General features: G+C 36.0%; 5 protein-coding genes across 8 annotated transcripts; 2 read left to right on the top strand and 3 right to left on the bottom strand.

Annotated features, from left to right (window-relative positions):
- Nucleotides 1-1,559: 1,559 nt before the first annotated feature.
- Nucleotides 1,560-6,748, bottom strand: LOC106654374 (sensory neuron membrane protein 2). 2 transcript variants are annotated; one of them, XM_023463664.1, is made up of 10 exons: nt 6,699-6,748; nt 4,449-4,606; nt 4,230-4,377; nt 3,718-3,981; nt 3,410-3,624; nt 2,968-3,164; nt 2,214-2,332; nt 2,015-2,140; nt 1,793-1,935; nt 1,560-1,701 (listed from the first exon to the last, which is right to left on the bottom strand). In XM_023463664.1, the coding sequence occupies exons 1-10, from the start codon at nt 6,738-6,740 to the stop codon at nt 1,689-1,691; spliced, it is 1,425 nt and encodes a 474-aa protein (XP_023319432.1). In that variant the 5' UTR covers nt 6,741-6,748; the 3' UTR covers nt 1,560-1,688. The 2 variants fall into 2 exon arrangements, with proteins under 2 accessions (XP_023319432.1, XP_014229677.1); XM_014374191.2 differs by lacking the exon at nt 6,699-6,748 and adding an exon at nt 5,969-6,230.
- LOC106654439 (fructose-1,6-bisphosphatase 1) lies at nt 6,681-10,167 on the top strand. Of its 2 annotated transcripts, none has more exons than XM_014374301.2 (5): nt 6,681-6,867; nt 8,092-8,313; nt 9,066-9,539; nt 9,621-9,810; nt 9,900-10,167. In XM_014374301.2, exons 2-5 carry the CDS (start codon nt 8,138-8,140, stop codon nt 10,083-10,085), a joined length of 1,026 nt encoding a protein of 341 aa, XP_014229787.1. In that variant the 5' UTR covers nt 6,681-6,867; nt 8,092-8,137; the 3' UTR covers nt 10,086-10,167. The 2 variants fall into 2 exon arrangements, with proteins under 2 accessions (XP_014229787.1, XP_014229786.1); XM_014374300.2 differs by having other exon boundaries at nt 6,681-6,992.
- A 44-nt stretch (nt 10,168-10,211) lies between these two features.
- LOC106654440 (UTP--glucose-1-phosphate uridylyltransferase) lies at nt 10,212-18,397 on the bottom strand. Of its 2 annotated transcripts, none has more exons than XM_014374303.2 (10): nt 18,156-18,397; nt 12,688-12,924; nt 12,421-12,603; nt 12,131-12,336; nt 11,974-12,049; nt 11,677-11,817; nt 11,455-11,593; nt 11,239-11,376; nt 10,952-11,118; nt 10,212-10,835 (listed from the first exon to the last, which is right to left on the bottom strand). In XM_014374303.2, the coding sequence occupies exons 1-10, from the start codon at nt 18,177-18,179 to the stop codon at nt 10,623-10,625; spliced, it is 1,524 nt and encodes a 507-aa protein (XP_014229789.1). In that variant the 5' UTR covers nt 18,180-18,397; the 3' UTR covers nt 10,212-10,622. The 2 variants fall into 2 exon arrangements, with proteins under 2 accessions (XP_014229789.1, XP_014229788.1); XM_014374302.2 differs by lacking the exon at nt 18,156-18,397 and adding an exon at nt 14,646-15,030.
- A 292-nt stretch (nt 18,398-18,689) lies between these two features.
- Nucleotides 18,690-20,154, top strand: LOC106654441 (probable trafficking protein particle complex subunit 2). Its single transcript, XM_014374306.2, has 4 exons — nt 18,690-19,048; nt 19,174-19,552; nt 19,635-19,868; nt 19,950-20,154. Exons 2-4 carry the CDS (start codon nt 19,463-19,465, stop codon nt 20,046-20,048), a joined length of 423 nt encoding a protein of 140 aa, XP_014229792.1. The 5' UTR covers nt 18,690-19,048; nt 19,174-19,462; the 3' UTR covers nt 20,049-20,154.
- Nucleotides 20,155-20,250: 96 nt separating this feature from the next.
- On the bottom strand, nt 20,251-21,704 carry LOC106654419 (surfeit locus protein 1). Its single transcript, XM_014374267.2, has 5 exons — nt 21,299-21,704; nt 21,098-21,219; nt 20,819-21,019; nt 20,569-20,742; nt 20,251-20,500 (listed from the first exon to the last, which is right to left on the bottom strand). Exons 1-5 carry the CDS (start codon nt 21,560-21,562, stop codon nt 20,287-20,289), a joined length of 975 nt encoding a protein of 324 aa, XP_014229753.1. The 5' UTR covers nt 21,563-21,704; the 3' UTR covers nt 20,251-20,286.
- Between the last annotated feature and the right edge of the window lie 1,090 nt (nt 21,705-22,794).

Raw genomic sequence — 22,794 nt, 5'->3', positions numbered from 1 at the left:
AGAATTGTCTATACTTTATCGCGCGCGATATGCTGAATATTTTCTGGAAAAATGATTTTTCGTATTTATATTGATCGCAAATACAGATATTATAATCGTACGAATGTGTAGATAATAATTTAAAAAAAACGGGTGAATGCCATTACAATAATACATAAAAATTAATGATAAAGCATGCACAAACATTTTTCCATTCACCACTCGACCAGAGTAAATATTTTCCGTTGCGCCCTCTTTTTCTTTTGCACATCGAGTGCTTCTCATGATTTAAACAAACAACCTTGGCTAAATCATCTGCAATGATGATTACTCTCCGAGTTCGGTAACTTGACGTGATATTGAAAAAAATCAAGCTTAAGGTGTTTGATACACCTTAATATGATACACCCTTTTTAATATGATACAAAAGCGGCTGATGTGAATCAACAGAGGTCAAGAATTGTATGCTCAGTTTTTATGGATGCATCATGGTGAAACTTTGATTGATTCACTTAACATGATAATAAATCTTCTTTGAGACACATGAGCCTAGTTTTAAGATACCAAACACATCTTGAGTTGCATCACATCTACATTCGATTTCGAAATAGATCTTCCGAAATTTTTTTCATTTCCTACAGAATCCGAAATTTTCCGATCGGATTAAACGGGAAAATTCACATTTTCTTCAATTTACATAAGTGTATTCCGGCTTAGCTTGCTCGACCGGTTCAAATATCCATGTTCTATTTGTACTACCAAGATTCGCACAGCATTGAATTAAAAATCTTTATATGTTGCATGCACACTATATTCCACATTTTACAGTACAAACGTGAAATTTTCCATTTCTTGTCATTATGTGCGAGAAAGATGAAAAGTGGAAAAAATCCAAGAGAATCATTATTTACGAGATAATAAATTTGCTTTGTACCGTAGAATTAATTGAGCTTATCTGCTGTACTTTCTATGGTACTTAATAGAATACTGGGTACTCGAAAATTATCTAATCAGTGCCCACTTGTTCAGGGCTAGCTACTGATTTACAAAAATTTGTATTGAGAGAGATTAAAATAACACGAAAATTACTCGGTTACCTTTTCGAAAATGTCAAATTTTCTTTCATCGTATGATAATAATTTTCTTAAATAAAGTCAAAGCATCAATGGCTTACGTAAAAATACTTTTGAGGAAAAATAACTTAATTGTCCCCATTTAATAATAAAAATAAATGCATTACGAGACACCTTGGGCAATTTTAACTGGTCAATCTAATTATAAAATTAAAAAAAAAACAAGACTGTTTATTTGTTACTGAGGCACTCGGTTGGCCTCGTTAGTTTTATCCTGTTTGCGGAAGTGTAGGTATGGTGTGTGCAACGACTATGTTGTTTTTTCGTAAATTTTTAAAGCTACACGGAAAAATCACTTTTAGTTTGTAGAGGAAAATCATCTAAAAACGTCACAAACTTCTTTAATAAAATATTTTATTTTTTAAGGTAGATTTTATGGAAAATTACAAAATTTATTACGAAAAATATAAAGTATGATGAATCGTATTTGAAATCTATAAAATCGAGTAACTTTAAATTTATCAATTTTATTCTTTGATTGATTAGATCTCCATAAAAGTCGAGTCAAATTTTTTTATAGTATCTCATGGCTTTGATGTTGTACCTATCCAATATCTCGCTTATTAAGTAGCAGTTTTACGTCTTTTTTCTGAAACCGATAAAAAATAGCGTGAAAAAATATTAGATAAAATTGTTTAAATATTTAGAGCACAATTTTTGCAAGTTGATAAGTACTTTACCTAAACATACAACTCATTAAACTAACTACGGCAAAGACTGCACCAAGACCAATTAGTGACCAAACGATGTTGTCCAACATTCTCATTGGACTAAAAAGACTGAAGTCAAGTATTTCGAGCATTTCATCATTCAATTCAGCTCCCTTTAATAATATTTCAAGATACATTTTGTCAATTTTCAATTCTAAATAGGCTATTGATAAATTGAATAAATTTGTTTACCTCGTCAAACCAAACTACGGGCATGAGCGAGTCAGTTAAGTTCTCGGTCAGTTTTATACCCTCGACAGATCGGTAAAATATGTTGAATTGCGCTCGCTTACTACCTCGCAGTACGACACCGGTGTTCTGTAATAAGTCACTTTATAGCACGAGCTTTTGAACTATAGTATTTTCAATAATTGAAAATGTATCTGCTTACAGGTTCTAAATCGACAAAAGTACGATGCAACAATGGGACTGGCTGCAATCCATCCACGGATTTCTTATACTCGTCGGCTGCTAAATAAAAGTGTGGGAAGGTCATAACAACTGGAGCATCTAGAAAACGGATGAAAAGTAAGAACCATTATAATAGTTATTGCTCAATTTTTGAATCTCGTTCCGCTAAGTCAAGTTTATTCATTAAAAATTAGTCAACAAAAATAAGCGAGTCTGTTTTTGTTGTACGTGAATATTAATCTTATTTTTTTCGTCCAATAATCATTTTAAAATTTCTTATCAAATAATAAAGATAGTAATTTGTTTCTAAAAAATGTCTCGTGAGCCTTATCTATAGTAAATATCAAAATAATTATTGAATAAGAATTCGTTTTTATCATGATAACTTTTTGATAATATATGTAGCAATTAATGGTGCCAAAAGTTGTAATTCGTTCGCATTTTATCGTCTTCCACTTAACTCCTCTTTTTTTTATTGATGAAATAATATTATACCACTACTTGCTTCGATTCGTAATTGACCTAGAAAATTTGCCGTTGCACGAGTAAGAAACAAGTGACTTTTGCTAACAAGTTTGAGATTGATAATTTTCAAAGGGATATATCTGAGTACTATATCGTTTCACTAAATAAACGAATAAAATTATATGCTTCAGGAAAAAAATCACAATTTCAGGCATAGTTCATGCATTTTAAAAATAGTATTAAAATACAAATAGAAAAGCGTTATTTACGTAGGCAGCCTTGTAACTCTAGAGCGCCGTCAAGAAGGCAACCATCCTCATATGTAATTCCCAGAGTTTTTTTCAAGCAGTAACATGCATTTTTAGAGTAATTTCTTGATGCGGTAAGCATATTTTCATCGGTTATAAATCTTAAGCCATCTACTTTCCTATAAGTAGTTTTCTCTTGATACGTTAGATCCACGGACCTTAAAAAATTATAAATTTAATATTTAGAAAACAATTGTTTGATTCGTTATTTTAGCGCATCATTTCTTTTCGTGTGAAGAATACTGCACTATTATTGTGGCAAATAATTTTTAAATGATCAGAAATTTAAAGATTATGGCTGTAACGAATGTTTTTTGCAAGGGTCAAATTCAAAGTTTATGGAATACGCACTTGAAAAAAAATTTCATTTCAGATCGATATATCTGATTCATTATAACTATACCTGCATATGTCAGATTGAAAAGTACTAAGTTTTGACGACTCCGTTACATGGGGTGGAAAAATAGTGGAATCAGTTCCGTAAATTTTACTACAAGTTTCATTACTCCACACATCAATTAGTGTAGAGGAATTCTTCCAAGACTTTATTTCACCTAAAAGCTGAACGTCATCTTCTCCGCTTTTGACAGTATACTGACCGTCATCTGCATTATTTTTCTGTAAACCGACATTTTGAATAAAATTTTAATGAATCATGTTTTTTTTAAATAGTGGAACCGAAAGTTCTGAATTGGAAAACTAAAATCTTACATGGCTTAAAAGAGAAAATTTGAAACCATTATCTGGTTGTAATTTTATGAATGGCGTCTTTTTTGATGTATAATCAACACTATTACACGCCTGTATGAGATCTGGATTCGTTCTCTCCTGGCATCTAATTGGTATTCCATCAAACAAAAAATCTCTAACAGTCGTTCTGAGAAATAGGTCCTGCGGTTTGTCGAAAAGCTGATCCATGGTCCTGCTTATAATTTTTATTTTAAATTTGAGTTTCATGGCTGAATTTATGGTTGCCTGAATGGACAGTTATTAATTCATTATTAAGTATAAATTTTTTTCCATATTGAGAAAAATACCTTAGGAAAAGTTAACACGTTTATTTAAACCATAAGATGTAAATTTCATAAAAAAAATCTGTAGTAACACGATTATTTTTATAAGAATTTGAAAGCACATGGTTACTATGGAAATATTAATTTTGTCTAAGGTATTTTTCGCATTGTAGCCGTTTAAAATAATATATTTATTCAATATATTATTACCATCAACGGAAGATTGGCCACAGTGACAAAATCGGTTTCTTTGAGCGGGTGCGAGTCTTCAGAATTGAATTTCAAAACTTGGTTTTGATAATATGTCAACTCATTTGATGAAGTATTTCTAGATATATTGTATTTATATCGATACTGACTAAAATGATCAATTTTTTAAATTAAATTTGATCTGTTCAACAACGCTGTAAAAAATGAAATAAGCATTACTCGTAAACAAACGGGCCCACTTCTTGAACGACAGGTTTGTGTCCTAGTTGAACTTCACCAGGATTGGTGACATTGAAAAAGTAGACTTTAAATTTCATTGGAATAGGTAATTCTTCCCATCTTCTATAGGCATCAGATCCATCATATAATTTTACTGACTATAAAAATAGAAAAAATTGTTAATATTTCTACTTATACTTCACTTGATTTATGAAAATCACAAGTTAAAATTGAATATACAAATTATTAACAATAATAGATAATGAATTTGCACTAAGGTAATGAATTTTTGGTCTGTAGCAGTGATTTATGCGTTTAAATTAAATACTTAAGCGTGAACAAGTCCAGAAATTATTCCACGTGGATCGAAAGAGTGCATTTCGATCTTCGAATAGACATATATTTATACGAGCCTATTAAGAAGATACGAACAAGTTTATTTTTACACTTTAAGCTTATTTTATGAAGATTTATGGTTTTTTGCGGTCAGAAATTTAGTTTCTTCCTTTGAATACAAATTTGAATCCTTTGCAAAATTTTCCATCGAAACCGCATTCTTTGTCATTTTTACAACGTGACCATGCAAGACTCAAATAACGTTTATGACTTGAAAATGATATCTACGTAAATGAAAATGTGAGCGAAGGGTGATACGCTTTCAGGTTTTTAATTTTTTTTCATATACTTTGCTAAATTTATTAAAATATATTGTCCATCAAATAAATTTTGATTTGCAATGACGATGAGACGCATTGATTTTTAAAATTTACCCACGTCATTTCTTTTGTATACACTTTAGTGTCTGAAAAAAAATAGTCAGGGCTCGATATGAACAATCCTGTATCGTAGCATTGAATCAAGTTTCCTTGTTACTATTAGGAGCAGCTGACCTTCCCAACCGGTCTTCGACGTTAGACGTTAACATTATTTTATATTATAAGCTACATTGGCTCATCTTTTTTCAAGTAGATACTCCTGTAGATGAACGCAATCTAAGCTACATTTGATTTGCGCAACACGAGATCGACGATTAATTTTCGAATTCCGTCGCCCGGTTGTTTTGATTTTGTAAACGAGTACAGTTAAACTTGATATCAATAAAGTTGTTTTGTCACACTGAGTGATAAGTTAGATTTGATGCTGCTTGAAACTTCTTGTAAGAATAATTTTTTCGTTCTTTGACTTGTGTATATTTTCAATCCTGATGTTAAAAGTAATAATTACGACGTTCAAAGAATTATTAAGCAATTTACAGAGACCCTGAAATTTTCTTTAGTTTAATGTCGTTTTCTAGAGGCAAAATTTTATAAAAATTAAACAAAGTAATTAATGTGCTGGGAAAATAGCTGTCATTGAATGTCAATAATGAAACCTAGAGAGGACGAATATAAAGATCGGTTTAAATTTTTTTATAAACCGAGTAAATAAAAAAAAATATTAGTCTAATAATATTTCACAAAAAAGCTGAAATTGAAAATTTTATACGAGTCAAAGTTGAGATGGGAAAAACGTAAACTTACTTCGGCAACAGAATTGGATACTACTTTTGGAAAAATGAAGAAACCACATAAAACACCGACCAGTGCCACTATTACACCGACAACTAAACCGAATATACGACATTTAGTAGCCATCGCGCCGTGAAAAATCGATTGAAAATTTAGACAAAAAAGAGTTACGAAATCAGTTTTATGAAAAATACATAATACAAAATCCTGGGCCCGACTTTCGCATTTCGCGGTTCACGACGCTCTGGCGAAGCGCAGATGACTAAAATACAAAAATTATTTTCACCGATAAATATCGACTCTCTGCTGTGCTCGCGAAATCATCATCCGATCGAACGTTGTCATATCGTTTAATGGAAATAATCGAATCCTGGATTATTTTATCGATCGCTCTTAATCAATCGAAGAAAGTGTCTCTCTCTCTCTGTTTCAGCATTGTTCTGTTTGTAAAACAGATATCTTGGCGATCATCGCTTTATTTTTAAATCGTTTTATCGGTGCAAAAAATAACATTATTCTGCACGATTCGGAACGCGCCTCCGCGCCTCGAATAGTGCAAAAACATTCTCTTGAGCGTTAACGATGTAAGCACATAATATAATAATGTGTGTATAAATGAGATTTGACACGATGAACTTTGATACACCCAGGGAGTGTATAGCAGCAGCGGCGCGTCTGATAAAAGTCGCGCACCGATCGAGAAAGTCTGCGTAAAGCATAATGTAGTAGTTCTGCGCCCGACCTTGCGACCGAAGTTGCGTTGATGTTGTTGTGGTATACACATAATATTGCAGATCGGCTTGTGGACACCAGCAGCAAAGTCAGTGACAGGAGGGAGCTCATTTTCAGTGTTGTATCGACAGTTACTCAGAGAGCTCTGTAGTCTGTCTGCTGTGGAGAACACCGTATACGTGAGAAAGAAATTCTGTTATTTTTTGTTTTCGTCAAGTATACTATATAGTAGTTGTGTCAGCCGCCCGCGGTATACAGTAAACACATTCGACGCGTGTAAACTCGCCGAGTTATTGCATCACAGGTTAGCGATTCTTTTTTCTCTATGCATGGGCCGTATAGCCTCGTACGTAAAGCGTTTGTGTGCACTGCATCGAGACGCCGCCGTTGTCACGAATATATAAGCTGCAACAAGTGAAATTGTTCCTGTTTTATTTGTTCGCGACTATGTGCTTTTATTACGTATATGTATACGTGTTTATCGTGATCGAACGATGTCTGATTTTGCCCCAGGGCTGCTGTCGAATTTTTTAACACGTCTATCTATCTTAACTTTGCAAAAAAATACATTCAAACGAGCTCATTAGCGAGAAACAAAAAAGAAATTTATCTTATTGATGTCAACGAGATTTGCTCGATTTTTGTCATAATACGTTGATAATGATTTGAATGAATCACAATTCGGAATTTAATAAAATCCGTTTATATCGTGATTATGATATGCTTAGCATAAAGTGGCGTTCGTTCATATACAAGCGGACGCTAGATTAAATTATTATCTCATGAAATTGAAGAACAAAAAGTCATTGGGACACGAGAACATTGCACAGCATATGCTGTTGAATTATGTATGCGATTGAAGCTTAAGTATAATGTAAAAAACTTCATGTCGCTAAATGACAAATTTAGAGAAAAAAAAAGGAGATGATTTTTTTGAAGCTGTTTAAACGCTTATCAAAAAATGTTTAATATCATATCAGTATTATTAAATAATGTTAAATAATAATAATATTAAATATAAACTAAACCGAATACGAAGCAAGTTGTAATATCTGAAACAAAAACCATGTTTACGTCTCTCCGCTTAAGTTCATTTAACGATGCCAATCAGAAAGTTTTCAGAAAGTTGACTCGATCGCGGGAAAGTTCATAATAAAAGTGAACAAACACGATAATGACCATTACTTCAAAGTTGGGAAGAAAAAGGAAAAAAACCTTTAGCTCAATAGATAAGCGATTACGAAATGATTTATTACAATTCAAATTCTATTCATTATGACTCGTTAAATATTATGTCTAGCCCGGCTATCGATGACTATGGCACTTCTCACATTGATAATGGAAAACATAATAATGGGCAGAGCGAGCTGCGTAAGCGTAATAAAATTCTTCTTTCCGTTCAGATAAGACTACTGTACCAGCCGCACAACTACAGCAGGCAGCAGCATCATGACGTCGACCGGCCAGACCTTCGACTCGAACTGCATGACCCTTACGCGCTTCGTGCTGGCGGAGCAGCGCAAGGTCCCGAATGCGACCGGCGATCTCACCCAGCTTCTCAACAGCATACAGACAGCCGTGAAGGCGGTCAGCTCGGCCGTGCGCAAAGCCGGCATCGCTAACATGTGAGTCCGACCGACGAGTTTCCTTCCTTTTTTTTCCTGCATTTACGATGCATAAACAAAAAATAAAAAAGGGGAAGTCTCTGGAGGTATCGAGATAATTTGAATATTATGAATAAAATCGAGAGCATTATAACGTCGATCGCGCGATCGGATGATGAACTCACGTAACATGGCCACATTTACGTAATTATTATTACGGCTTATTATTTCATCTGTTCTTTTACTATCTAAGATCCATCGAAACAATGAATGTATCACCGAAAAATGAAGTGCTACCGTCTCTGCCTGTGTGTAGTGCTTTCGAAATTTTTGCGCGCGATTCACAAGAGGCACATCGAACGATTTCGATAAACATTGACGTAAACGCGATTTGAACGAGACCGTGTACATAATTCGTGATGGATTAGTTTATTGATACGACAATAAATCAGCGAGAGAGCTGCTGCTCTGCCGAGCACAATTTCTTTAGGAGTATATGTGTACTCTCCCGAACTATCTTTGTTTTTTTGATGCTCGGCACGTGCTCCGATATAAAGAAACGTGAACAATAAGAGAGACTCGCCGACGCACGAGCGATTTTTGGCGAATTCTTCGCTTATTATCAATCGCCGACGCGGTTGTAAATTTAACAATTTCTATAATATACGTTTGATCGCGAGCGCGTCTCGATGTAAAGAAATTGCTCGAAATTCTGATCGTTGACGTAATACAGACACGTTTTGCGCACACGTGCACCCACTCGTATAATATAGGTACGGAATCGCCGGAACCACCAATGTCCAAGGCGAGGAGGTCAAGAAACTCGACGTGCTTAGCAACGAGCTCTTCATCAACATGCTCAGCTCGTCCTTCACCACCTGCCTCCTCGTCTCCGAGGAGAATCCGACGGCGATCGAGGTCACCACGGAGAATCACGGCAAGTACATCGTGTGCTTCGATCCGCTCGACGGCTCGTCCAACATCGACTGTCTCGTCTCGGTGGGCTCGATCTTCGGCATCTACAAGAGGCTCGACGATTCCGGGAAAACTACTGCGCCGAGCGTGGCGGACGCGTTGCAGCCCGGCAAAAATCTCGTGGCCGCGGGTTACGCGTTGTACGGATCGGCCACCATGATGGTGCTGTCGATCGGCCGCGGGGTCAACGGCTTCACCTACGATCCGTCCATAGGAGAGTTTATTTTGACCGAGAGAAACATGAAGATCCCAAAGAGAGGAAAAATATACAGGTGAATGTCGAGTAAACGAATTTTTTAAATGCACTACGACATGGGTCGTTTATTTTTATGCTAACGATGTATGCATTCAAGCATCAACGAGGGCAATGAAAAGAGTTGGGATAGAGCCATAAAGGAATACGTCGCGTCCAAGAAGTATCCGGACACGGGTAAACCGTACAGCTCGAGATACGTTGGATCGATGGTGGCCGACGTTCACAGAACCATCAAGTACGGAGGAATCTTCATGTACCCGGCAACCAAGGACAATCCAAATGGCAAAGTAATTTCGCACAAGCTATAGCGTAGATTTTATACGAAATTTATTCTCACGTTTAAACAATAATAATTTACACGAAACATTGATTGCAGCTGCGTTTGCTGTACGAGTGCATCCCGATGTCCTACATTGTGCGAGAAGCAGGTGGACTGGCGTCGAACGGAGAACGCGATATTTTGGACGTCGTTCCGACGAGCATACATCAGAGATCGCCCATATATCTCGGCTCCGAAGAGGACGTTCAAGATGTGTTGGAATTCATTAAGCACTGCAAATGATTCGTTTTTCGTTGCGTGATTTTTTTTACAATTCATCGTCTCGTGAGCATTTTTTTGTTAATAAAGAAATTTGAGGATTTTAGATACATTTGTAATTTTTTTACATTAAAAATAAAACTATGCGAGTCATAGCAGTTTCTTTCTAATTTATTTTGAAAGTAAAATAATTTTACAATAATAAACGTTAGTGCATACGATTAACATAGTTGTCGCTAATAATACATAATTGATTGCCAAATTATCAAATAAATTGTAAGGTAAAGTCGCATTTGTTTTCCATAAAGGTCTAAAAAAAATCTCGATAACAACGATCAAAAATTGAAAATTAATTTCTTTAACGTCAACGTTATGTTAAGGTTTTAAACTTAAAAGTTAGTATTCAAATTTTAAAAATATTGCGTTACTAAGTAGTATACCGCGCAGCAGCCACTTAGCCTTCCGTTACAAATATATATTTACAATATCCCGAACTATTCTGCATTTTTGATTACAAAATATCGAAAAATTAGTCATTTTTTTGCGTCGAGCTGGAATCAATCAATGATCCATGATTCGCATGTTTCCGGAGACAATTTTATTTTCCAAAATCGTGCCGGACGGGAGATCGATGCGCTCCCCTTGATTCGCGATGATAATGACGGTTCCTTTCAGGGTAACTTTGCGACCGAAAGTTACATCACCGGAGATGGTTAAATGATCCAGTTCCAACAGATCTGGGATCGTTGGAAATCTGTTCAGAAAATCTTTAACCTAAAAAACAAAGTATGAAAAGTTAGTAAAGTTACTTTTATTCTTATTACTTTTTTACTAATAGAAACGGTACGTCAATTTACTAGAAAAACAACGTAATCATTGAAACGGCTTACTTTGGAAAAGTGGCTGTCTCCAAGTTTTACCAAGGGCGTAGTTGGAAACATTCGCTCTGGTGACATAGTTAAAGATCCGTTGCGCAAAGTGTATAAATTGCTCATGACTAGCATTAGATCCGAAGTTTTCTTCACGGGTAAAAATCTGCTTCGCGGTACATGGATACCTAAATGAAAGAACAATCATGAATAATTTATACGAGCCAATTTATTAAAACTTATACCATTCATTAATTCAGAAATTTTAAAAACAAAAAGAATGGAAAAACAATTATTTGTGTTCTTACCGGAACTGCCGTTGAAAGTTTTCATAGCAGCTCCCACAGCCGTCTCCAACTGTATAACGTTCAAACCATTTTCAAAGGTTTTCGCGTTAACAATTATTTCCATGTCTAGAGCATCTTCTCTCAGGACTCTGTCGATTGCTAAAATAATATTTAATTTTTATTTTTCGATTTTTACTCAAGCAAGTATTAGATTGGAAAAAAAATCAATATAGTTACCAGAAAGTTTTATCCAAAGATTGTTGGTGTTGAAATATTTAAATGTTTTGACTGATTTAAAGTCTTCTGTGTGTTCCTTTGGCACTTGGGCGATTTCAAGAAGTCTCAATTTATTTTCGTATTGAATCAACGTACCACCCTACAGATTTGGATCACAATAATAAGATTAATCTTTCATTTATTTTAAATATTTAAAGCATTATTTCTGACTGTGATAATCACCTTAACATCTGCTCTCGTTTTGTCAGTAACTTCCATGAGAAACTCCATTTCATTTGATTTTTCTAACACTAATCGCAGAATTTTTAGATCAACTGTGGCTCCTAAATTATCTATATTAGAAATGAAGCAGTATTCTCTTCCCTAAAATAATTGAAAGATTTGTTTAACATTTTCATTGATTTATAGAAAAATTATTTGTAATAAAAACATTATCAATCTGTTAAATAATAAGTATTAACAGAAATATTTTTAGCTTGCATGCAGATTTAAAAATTTAATCAAATATCAAATATTTACCTGCTTGAGGAAGACTTCTAAGAGACCCGATTTGTGGAAACTTTCGTAAAAGTCACCATGCCCTGGTGGGTACCACCTAATTTTAAAATATCACATTGGTTAAAAATGATTTCTCAGCTAATTATATAAAATAAAAAATGATTTTATAACAACTCACGCGTCCAAATCTTCATTAATTTTACTATGCTTGGCAATGGGTAAAAGCGATTCCTTGTCGATACGTGGAAAACAGCTTTGGTTGAAGGTGTGGATCTCGATGTCGATTCCCTTGTACTTCTTGATGATTTTGTGCGTGTCTTCATTGGTGTTGAACGAGTTCATCAGTACCAAAGGCACATTCGATCCGTACTGTTTGTTCAAGGCCTGAAAAATACAAATTTAGTTTTATCGTCATCCTTACAGTGCATAAACGCGATAAGATATTTTTGCGTCATCGTTGCAACTCACCTCGATTTGTTGCACGGTAAGATCCAAGAAGGTGAGACCATTTCTCACGGAAATGACGGATTTCGGCCCGTGGCAGCCCATACTCGTTCCAAGACCGCCGTTGAGCTTCACCACGACCAACTTGCTCAGCAGGGCTTTGATCTCTTCCGACGCGGGCTCCGGCAGAGCATCGTAGTCTTTTATCTGGAAAACGGAAATTCCGTATGATACCACTGAGCTCGTTGCTAATTGTAAAAGACGAAAAAGAAACATGAAAAATTGACTTACCGCGTCGTCCGGAAGCTTCTGGATTTTGTCCCAATTGAAGGACGATCCGCTACCCTCGATGAATCTCTCGAAGAGCTTTTTGAATCCTTCATTTTGCTGTTCGATGGCCTGCTTCTCGAAGTCTTCGGCGGTCAGCGAGATTCTGGCGAGCTCGTGCTCGAGATCAGCGAGTGCATCGCGTTTAGTTCTCTCCTTGAAAGCCTGAGAGTCCGAGGGGCTCCGCTGATGTCCACGAGCCTAGAGAGAAAATCGAAATTCATCATTACTAATTGAACTTGATTCAATCTAAAATTAAAATTAAAGAATCATCGTTAATATTTGGAATTAAAAAAAGTATCTGTTTCAGAGCCTTATTAAATTATTACGCCTGATTAAGAGTGCAAAGATAAAAAAAAACCGAAGAGTTCACAATGAATATGAATAATTTAATTGTACACACTCGAAATGAATCTGTTTTTTCCGTATATTACACCTGCGACTCGGAAATAATTGTGTATTTTTTGTTCTCTCTCTCTCTCTTTCGCAAAGGCCGCCGTAAATAAAATGATACGCTCCTTTCAAGGTCGTTCAACAATGCAACCTGCTCCATTTCTAGCCTATACACTTGCACTTGAGCCGAGATTCTATGACGTTTCGCGACATATACATGCATATAAACGTGGCGGTACGCGTGTGTGCATACGCGCGGGTACACATACACGCATCGGCTGTCAGAATTACAAGACAAAATTCAATGCTCATGAGAGGTTACGCAATAAATTATCAGTTCGCTGGTACGTTCAATTTGATACGAGATTAGTTACGGACTTGTAACATACATTGGAAACGTTTGAGCGTCATCGATTCTTCAAAATAAAAAGATTGAATAAAAATTATTGCAGCTAATATTCAGATGTATGATCCAGAAAAGTCCAAGTGCTAGATCCTTCCATTATTTATTTTTTGTCATAGACTAACCATTTCGTATTATCGAGTGATAAATAGCGCAAATAAGATAACTTGAGAGCGCTTTAAATGTCACAACAGAAAACTTACACTACTATACATATTTATAGTTGTTTGCTTCGTATTATCTGATCTGTTTGGCATTAATTATATAGCAGTTTAGCGAAGAAAAATTTATAATGTGATAAAAATCAAAATTTTAATAAACAACAAAGAGAAAGAAGAAGAATAAGTTCAGGATCGGCACGTGCGATTTTTTGCTGCTCGCAAAAGTATCATATCCAAGCACGCGTTACATCACTCGATCTCTTGTTAAAAATCAAATTTGACAGAGGATGAGGTAAGATTTATCATTAATCGTGGTAATTTATGGTAATGCGAAATAATGTCGTGTTATTAGACGCGAAACGTACAAAAGCACTACAGACATTTACAAGCTTCGGCTTAGCTCGCGCACACGTTTCATTCATAAAAAGCCAACGACGAGCATTAATTTTTTTTTCAAATGCTTCGGATTTTAGAGCATTGCAATGAATATTATCGTTGGGCATTTATGAAAGATAATGAAGACGAAACGATTCCTAATCTCTTTCAGCTCGATAACACGTGTAGGAAATATTTTGATTTTTCCTCAAAAAGCTCCGTTTCGTTCATAACCAAAAGTCTACGATTTCTCAATGCAGTCGATGCTCGTTGTACACATCAAAAAAGAAATGGAAATAATTTCTGTTATCGGATGTATACCGGTGTTTAGGAAAAAATCGGTCGTTAACCAAAAACGTATTGTCTTCGTAGGCCATTAAAAAGTAAACCCAGATAAGCACGCGTTTCCGAAAAAGTAATATTTGTTAGCAATATATAATATAATAACCTGAACACAAAAACACCTCGATTCAATTTATAAATACGTCAAAGAAAGAAGACAAGAATGAGAAAGAAAAACATACGACTCGCAAAAGGCAGGTAGTAGAGGCAATAAAACCGTAAAAAGCAAAGCAGTGTCGATTACTCACGTAAATACTGGTCCACGCGTTCGCCATGATGCAGACGATAACTCAAAATCGGTATTATATCGGCTGCGTGTGTAATACGGTACAAAACGTCGTCGCACGTTCAAATATAATAATTATTATATTATTATTACACTCGAGTGTTTTAATACACACATAAACGGGCAATAAATAAATTCACGTTGACTGTCAGTCGTGTCGCTGCTCGCTCGCTTGGGAGATTTATATACCGCCGTACACCGAGTATACCAGCAAAAACAGTAGCAGCAGCAGCGCTGCCTGGAAGCTCGTTATATACGAGCGACTGACTGACTGACTCTGACTGGCGCTCCGCGCGAAACTTTTCAGCCTTTGGATCTGCCGCGCGCGCGAGAACAACAAGTCAACTCGCAGTCGCGTCAGTGTATAGAGTACATACACGCAGCTATGTACGACAGTATATGCGCGCGCGTGTATATGTAATAATAATAAAAAAAAAAAAAAAAGAAAAAAAAAAAGAAAAAGAGTCCAACAGCCTCGGAGACTCTGTGTGCTGCTCACGATTTATACGCGCACTCACACTGAGAAGAAACGACGCATATTGTACACAGAGGCGCTCTTCGGAATATAGGAAAAGCTCCAAGAGCCTTATCAGACTAATAAAGTCAGTGTGTAGTACACGTACGTGTGTGTGTACGGGCGAGCTATATTGGGCCCGATCGCCCGACTCGTTTATTATCATGTTCACGTGACGCGTCTCTCTCTCTTTATAATATATATATGATGTGTATATCCGTGATGATGACAACGTATGGCGATGTATTATATATATATACACGTATTTGAGGTGTATGTACACACCAACGCATTTTGAACACGCAATTGACTGCAGTGCATGTGTGCTGTGTTGTGTGTGCGACGGGCCCGCCCACGACTGCCGCCGCCACCGACATCGACTACAGCGGCAGTCGTTGTTGATGTTGTTGTCATCATCGTCATTTGCCATCCTCGGTGGAGGAGACGATGCACATCGTATACACACACACACACGCACATACAAAAAGACTAATTCATTATGATATTTCGCGAAAGATAATAATTGCTGCTTTTCATATCGCCTCTTTAAATTCGTATATACTAAAAATTATGCGGAGCGCCGCGCGGACGCCTTTTCATTGATAGACGAATCTTTTTCTGACTCTTTCTTCCTCTTGCAAATTCCACATATCTAAGCTCGTATATTTTACGTACAAAAACGTATATCTTTTGCGCTGTATCGCGCGACGCTGCTGCAAGCATTCGCTAGTGAACAGAAAGTCAACCTTTGACATTTGCTTTTATTACTCAATGAAATCATTGAACGACTTTATTTCTAAAAAATTAAATTACGATAAGAGTAGACCAGTTCACCGACGCTTATGATTATAGAATTCAGTAATGTTATCTTTATGCGTTTATACGGTGATTCATTAAAGAATGACGATTTTTGTGCGTACGCAAAAGATTATATCAATTAAAAATCAATCGGCCCGGTCATTATATTATATTTCAGTCAATCGCGCAATTGTACGACGACGACGAAGCACATATTATAACCCCGTGGAATTTTTCATAAATATAATGTAATCTGTTGCATTAATAGATAATTTTATCTCGTCCTTCTAAGTTAAACGAACGGCGCGAATCGCTCATCTTTTGCACGCTCTGTTTGTAACGCGCGGGGCAGGCAGGCAGCCTCTTATCAGGTGGGTTTTATTTTTCTGAAAAGAAATCGTAGAGCTCTCTGGGTATTTTTTGTTTCTTTCGGAAAGACGCGAGCTCGTTTATAAGCTTGTATTTTATCTGTGCGAGTGGTGTGCGTCGTCGTTAAGTTGGGGGACCGGAAATTTAAAGTTTTCGTGGAAGATTTTATAATTTAAATTTTAAATAGAGCGTACATTCGATAGGAGATATTCACCCGAGTTGACTCAGTCTTCGCCGAGACTTTCCGGCGTTGGAAAGAAGATAGATAACTTTTCGCACTTTAAGACATTTTCATTTGTAATAATGTTCATTTTTATTCAATAATTCAATAATTTGTTAATTAATAATTAAATCGAATAATAATTTAATAAGTTATTCAATAATTTATTCAATAATTTATTCAAAGACTTGTGTGACTTTTATTTGATTACTTCGACTTTTCCAAAAATTTGCTTATCATAGATAGCAGCCAGTTTATTGTAAACTACAATCAAGGGTCGTTTATTTAAAATTTTTCCATTCTAAAAATAACTTTTAATCTAAAATTAACATAAGAGTCATAAAGCTCCCCCTTCAATTGCAGCGAACATAAAAAGTTATTAATATTTTAGTGGAAAAATCTCTAGTATGAAAAAATGTATTAATTCAGTTTATTTATTCTATTTTATTTCATAAAAAATTCTTTTTCAGTAGATTTGAAAAAACTTAACGTATTATGGTTAATTTCGTTGTTTAGATGCACTACGGGAATTTCTGTCATGGTTTATAACTAAATTGGTCAATATTAAAATCATTACATCATCACAGATAACGATTAGTGATTGAATAATCTGATCTTATATAAAAATGCATTTAATTCTATATAACCACGGTTGCACTTCAGAGATTGTTGGCTCTCGAGCAAATCGAGATGAAATAATGACAAACTATATACGCATCTTTTGGCAGTCATTGAAAAATTTATTTTCGACGCCGAGTTGTAAAGAGAATAATTGAAACGACAGTTATTATTATAAAATCCTACGATCTATTATAAAATAATCGACTCGAAGTTTTTCGTTCGATGTGTTCTATCTTAATTTTACATCATAATTGAACGACATTAGTTGACTCGTTGCCTTTCATCAAAAAAGTAATTTGAAATTGATCGATCTTGCATTAAAAAGAAAAACATGAAGCGTCTGAAAGTGTGCAAGGTAAATATTTGGACAGATCGTAATCGATAGGAAAAATGCCGCGGACTTGACTTGTAGAGCCATAAAAAAGGAAGAAGAGTAATGAAAAGAAAAGCGAGGCGAAATGAAGGTGTATTAGCAGAAAGTCAAATAAAAAGGAGAAAATGCGCGATGATGCCTTTGTTTGTATTATCGAGAGGAATACACACATAGAAAAAAAGTTCTGGGGCTATAGACTACACATAAGAGCTGGTGTATAATATGTGCCTACATTAAAACGAGCAGCGATGATCGGCAGCGACGATTAGATAAGATAAAATAAACATCGTTTATATCGAGAGCTTACACTCAATAATATGTAAGTATTATACGTATACACGCATACCGCGTGTACCCCCACACACACACACACACACAAACACTTGCAAGTAACCCAAGAATCGGGAAGTAATTTCTTGTATACATATAGCGCGTACACAAGATGAATAAAGCTGCCACCGCGGAAAGAGAAGTCAAACAGGCTTTTTTGCAGGCGAGAGACTCCATACGATCGAGCGCAACTATACTGCACATACAGACATACACAGACGCACTCATAACTGCATCAAACACTCACCTTTCTATCATCGACGGTCAGCATTTTTCTCCTTTTTTTTCCTTAATTCCTTCCTTCGACGAACTTTTACTCCTCGAATGATGTTACACACACGCACTTGTCGACTTGTATAAGGACAACGATGGCTAATACAGTAGCTAATATAATACCGCTGATATGTGCACGTATGCGGTTATCTGTACAGCATATAATATGTTGAGAACGACACAAGTGATTGTTTGTCGTGTTCGTTCTAAACGTGCAGCTGACGCAGAGTAAGAAGTCACTCTCGCGCGGGTACACACAAAATCAGACAACAGCAGCAGCAGCAGCGGTCAGTTTTCGTTTTGACTCTTGTGTGTTGTTGATACAAAGGAACGAGAGGTGTACAGTATATATTAAACGCACTGTACAACAATTAGCTATCACTAATACAAGCTCAAAAACACAAACATAGACTTTTGTGGGGGGCGCGTGCGTGCGCGAAAAGTATTTGCACGAGTCGCGTTCTTCTTCCTCTGCAAAGGTCGACTCCCGAAAAATCAGCTTGTATACCTCTGTCTCTCTCTCTTGCACTCTCTCAGCTGCTGCAGCGGCGGCGACGACGGCGGACACCTTGAATTTTGTATATAGCGAGTGACGTTTGCACTTGGCGTAGCATAGAGAGAGAGAGAGAGAGAGAGAGAGAGACACGCGATGCACGAGAGCTGCTGCTGCTGCACACCTTATAGGTCTGCATGCAATGAGTATATGTCAAAGCCCCTGTAACGCCCCATACAGTTTACTGCACCTCGAAGGATGTAAAGAGAGAAAGAGTGACTTTTCGCGTGCTATTCACATACGATAACGTATAGTCTATGGTTGTAAACACGACAGGGACCGTCCGGTTTTAAAGGAGCGATTCTAGATTCGTTGTAAGTTCGAGCATTTGCTTTTTATTTTATCCTTTTATAGGACCATTATGATGAACGAAATTATAAAATCATCTGTTGCTTGTTTCCTTTAACATTTATTGGAGACCTTATTTATTATCAATAAGATAAGTGTTCGAAGTCGCACAGACGTCGTCTGCAAAACATCGTCTGCTACTCGTCTGCTGTATTAAATGCCATAGATACTGCACTCGCGTCGCGTGTGCATGTATACAAAACAACATCGATACGGTGCGCTGGAGTCGAACTACACAAGTACTGTGCTTTGACTGTGCGCCGCAGACGAGGGTTATGTTGTTTTGACAGAACTCGCACTCCTCTGCAGGCGATCGTTGTCAGTTCGCTCGAATGAAAATTTAACATCGAAATCAACTTATTCTCTCGAATGACATCGCCATGACTTCGAATTACTACTTCGTTATTGTCGGCCATCAGGACAATCCCCTGTTTGAAACGGAATTCACCAACTTGAACAAAGATGCCAAGGTATGAACGTTGTTTTTTTATCACGACAAAATGATCTTAACAACAATCGTAGTATCGTGCAAAGCTTTTCGTCTGATTATAGAAAGAGGATCACTCTCACTTGAGCCAGTTCATCGCTCATGCTGCACTTGATTTGGTAGACGAAAACATATGGAAAACGACCAATATGCATCTCAAGATTGTTGACAAATTCAATCAATGGTTCGTTAGCGCCTTTGTTACTGCTACGCAGATAAGATTCATAATGGTACATGATACCAAAAATGATGATGGAATTAAAAATTTCTTCAACGAAATGTATGAGACTTATATTAAGGTAAAGTGAATTTTTATAATATACTATTAGCCATGTACTATTAGCAATTCCTCATTAATTAATACAATTTCTCATTTGCAGTATTCAATGAATCCATTCTACAAACTTAATACACCCATAAAGTCTGTTGGATTTGAGAAAAAGGCTCAATTGTATGGAAGAAAATATCTTACATCGTAAAACTTCAACTCTTTTTTAAAAACTGTCTCTGAATCAAGACTGTATTGCAATAGAGTACTGTAAAATATTGTACCATTCAAAAAATTTAATATTGTTATTACATTATAAAAGTAGGATATAAATTACTCTAAGTTTTATTTTTGTTTATAAACTTATAATTATGCTCACTATTTATAAATAAATAAGCATAAAAAATTACTATAATACAAATTCTTCAACAAATTACATTTTCATTGATTTACATAATAGGTTTTTTCAAAACAAACATTCTATAACAATAAAAACCAGTAATAAGAGATAATCCATACCAGGTTGCTATATAACTTAAATGTTCATTTCGAATATTCACTCTTGTTTGTCCTCCTATAGGCATATTAGGTTCAAGATCACTTTCCACCATATCCAGGTAAATTGGTTCTGTCTTTGCAAATTCAGCCATTTGATAAACATCCCTGAACAAAGTTATTTAAGATTATATTTAGTTTTTAATTAAAATTGTAACAGTAAAAATAATATTTACCTATAATGCCACATTCCTTTATCAGGTTCATTTTTAGGAACAAATTGTGGTCGTACTTCATTCAGTCTATTTATACCAGTAAATTCTACCGTTCCTTCCATCCTACATTTTGTTCTTTCTTCTGCATGTTTATATTTATTTGGTAACCATCCTCTATTTACCAATATTACTAGGCTGAAATTTTCAACAGTTTTTATGCTGAGTAACTGAGTATAAAGTATTTAAATATTATAATCTCTAAAATACATACTCTCTATCTTCCAATTTGAATGGAGTGATCACATTGTACCCTCTGTTTGCACCAGAGCTTGATATCAATTGTCCTTTTCCTTCTGAAGTAGCTTTTCCGTTAACTAATAAACTTCTGGGTCCAACAACAAATTCATTATCATACAAAAATTGTCCTCTTACTTTGATCGGACAGTATTCAAGTTTTTCCAAGTCATCCAAACTGAAAGATAAAATTGATTCTGGTAATTTTATTGATTCTTATTGATTTTTGCTCTAAGAAATATTCATTTTAATTTACTTTTCTGGCAAAGGGACAGGTTCTCTTGCTAATCGTTCTTCCAGATCTTTTATCAATTTGATCTTCCACTCTCTTCTTCGCACTTGCCATGTTCCTAGTCCAAAAGTTATAACTGGTATCGACTAAAAGATTGATAAAATTGAAAATTGCAATATTTTGTGCAAAGCCTGATGCGTCAAGATACAAAAATATAATCATTACAAGAAGAAAGTATCCCAGTGGAGTGATAGCTTCGTCGTCTGTGGACTTGTCGCTGTATTTGTCTTTGCCATCCTGCTGACGATTTTTGTTGATTTTTCTCAACTGGTCGAGCTCTTTGGGCCTCGCGATGACAGTTCGTACGATGTTTTGCGTCTGGGCGGCCGATAATCGCGGCAGAGCGTGCGAGGAGGCACTCGACAACAACGGCTTTTTGTCACCGGTCAATCGAATCAATCGCGAGCACAGGTAACGAGAGGTATTCATTTTTTTTTATTCTCGATTAACAATTATTTCGTAATAAACATCACAATTAGGTTATTCGAATGTAAACAAGAATCGGATAGCGACAAAGATCGCAGACTCGCGAAGCAGAAGGCTTTTTCGTCAGATGTTGTAAAGAGTACTGATCTGAACATATTCCGCATGCTTTTGATCAAGAATAGAAGATATCTACCTTGTCGACTCTGCACGTGGTTTGCCTACCTTTTTATTTTTACACAATCAACAATAATCTTTTATACATTTATTGTATTAATTTTATTAATTAAATTATTGATTATCATACTTTAAAAATGTTTTAAAAAGCACAAAATAATCGAAATTACTCACGTTGTTGCCTCGCAGACGAGGCCAAGTACCACGCAGATATGACGCAAGTCGCCAAGGTTTTATGCTGCTGCGATGGAGATCTTCGGGTCTGCCAGGTCGTATAACGTGTAACACTTTTTGGTCAAATTCTTCATTTTCGAGTAAAAAAATTGAATTAATAAAATTTTGAATGAAATGAACCATGAATAGAGGCACTCGAACCGGAAAACAACCATAGATAAAAAAATTATGCAATGCAAAAAATAAAAAAGTATTAAAAAGTTATAATTTTCTAGGCTCGTAATCGTCATAATTGTGCCGTTTGTTGACAAATAGAAATAGATAGTGAAAAACCCCTTAAAGGAAATTGGGCACAAGTGGCGTTTGCTCGTAATCATCATGAAACAGCCCTTCAGAATAGTCGCTGAGATTCCGCTTGCGACGGATTGGAAAGTCAAGGCAGACTTAAACATCGTTTCTTTTTTATCAAAAACCATTAAACGATTCTCGCAAAGATGTCACCTGCTACAAGTTCGAGAAGAAATTTGGACAAAATGGGACACGACCTGAACTACAAATGACAGTACAGAAAAGTCCCAAAGATTACGCATGTGACAAGTGAAAGAAGACATTTGGAACGACTTTCGTGATCCAAACGGCTTCTCACAATTGTTACATGCGGAATCTCTGCGACTCTTATGTAAAATCATTTATAGCTCAAGACGAGTCCCAAATTGCCCAAACCTCTTCTCGTACTTGCAACATGTGACGTCTCCACGAAAATCGTCAACTGGTTTTGAATATAAAAAAATGATGTTCAGTTCTAAATTTCCTTACAATACGTCCCAGACACCATCTCAGCGACTATCCAGGAGGACTATCTCTCGATGAGTGTAAGCAAACACCAC

The sequence above is a fragment of the Trichogramma pretiosum genome, unplaced genomic scaffold, assembly GCF_000599845.2.
Source record: "Trichogramma pretiosum strain Unisexual culture from Peru unplaced genomic scaffold, Tpre_2.0 scaffold47, whole genome shotgun sequence".
NCBI lineage: Eukaryota > Metazoa > Arthropoda > Insecta > Hymenoptera > Trichogrammatidae > Trichogramma > Trichogramma pretiosum.
The sequence above is the reverse complement of the archived record's forward strand: the minus strand, read 5'-3'. Positions and strand labels throughout refer to the sequence as shown.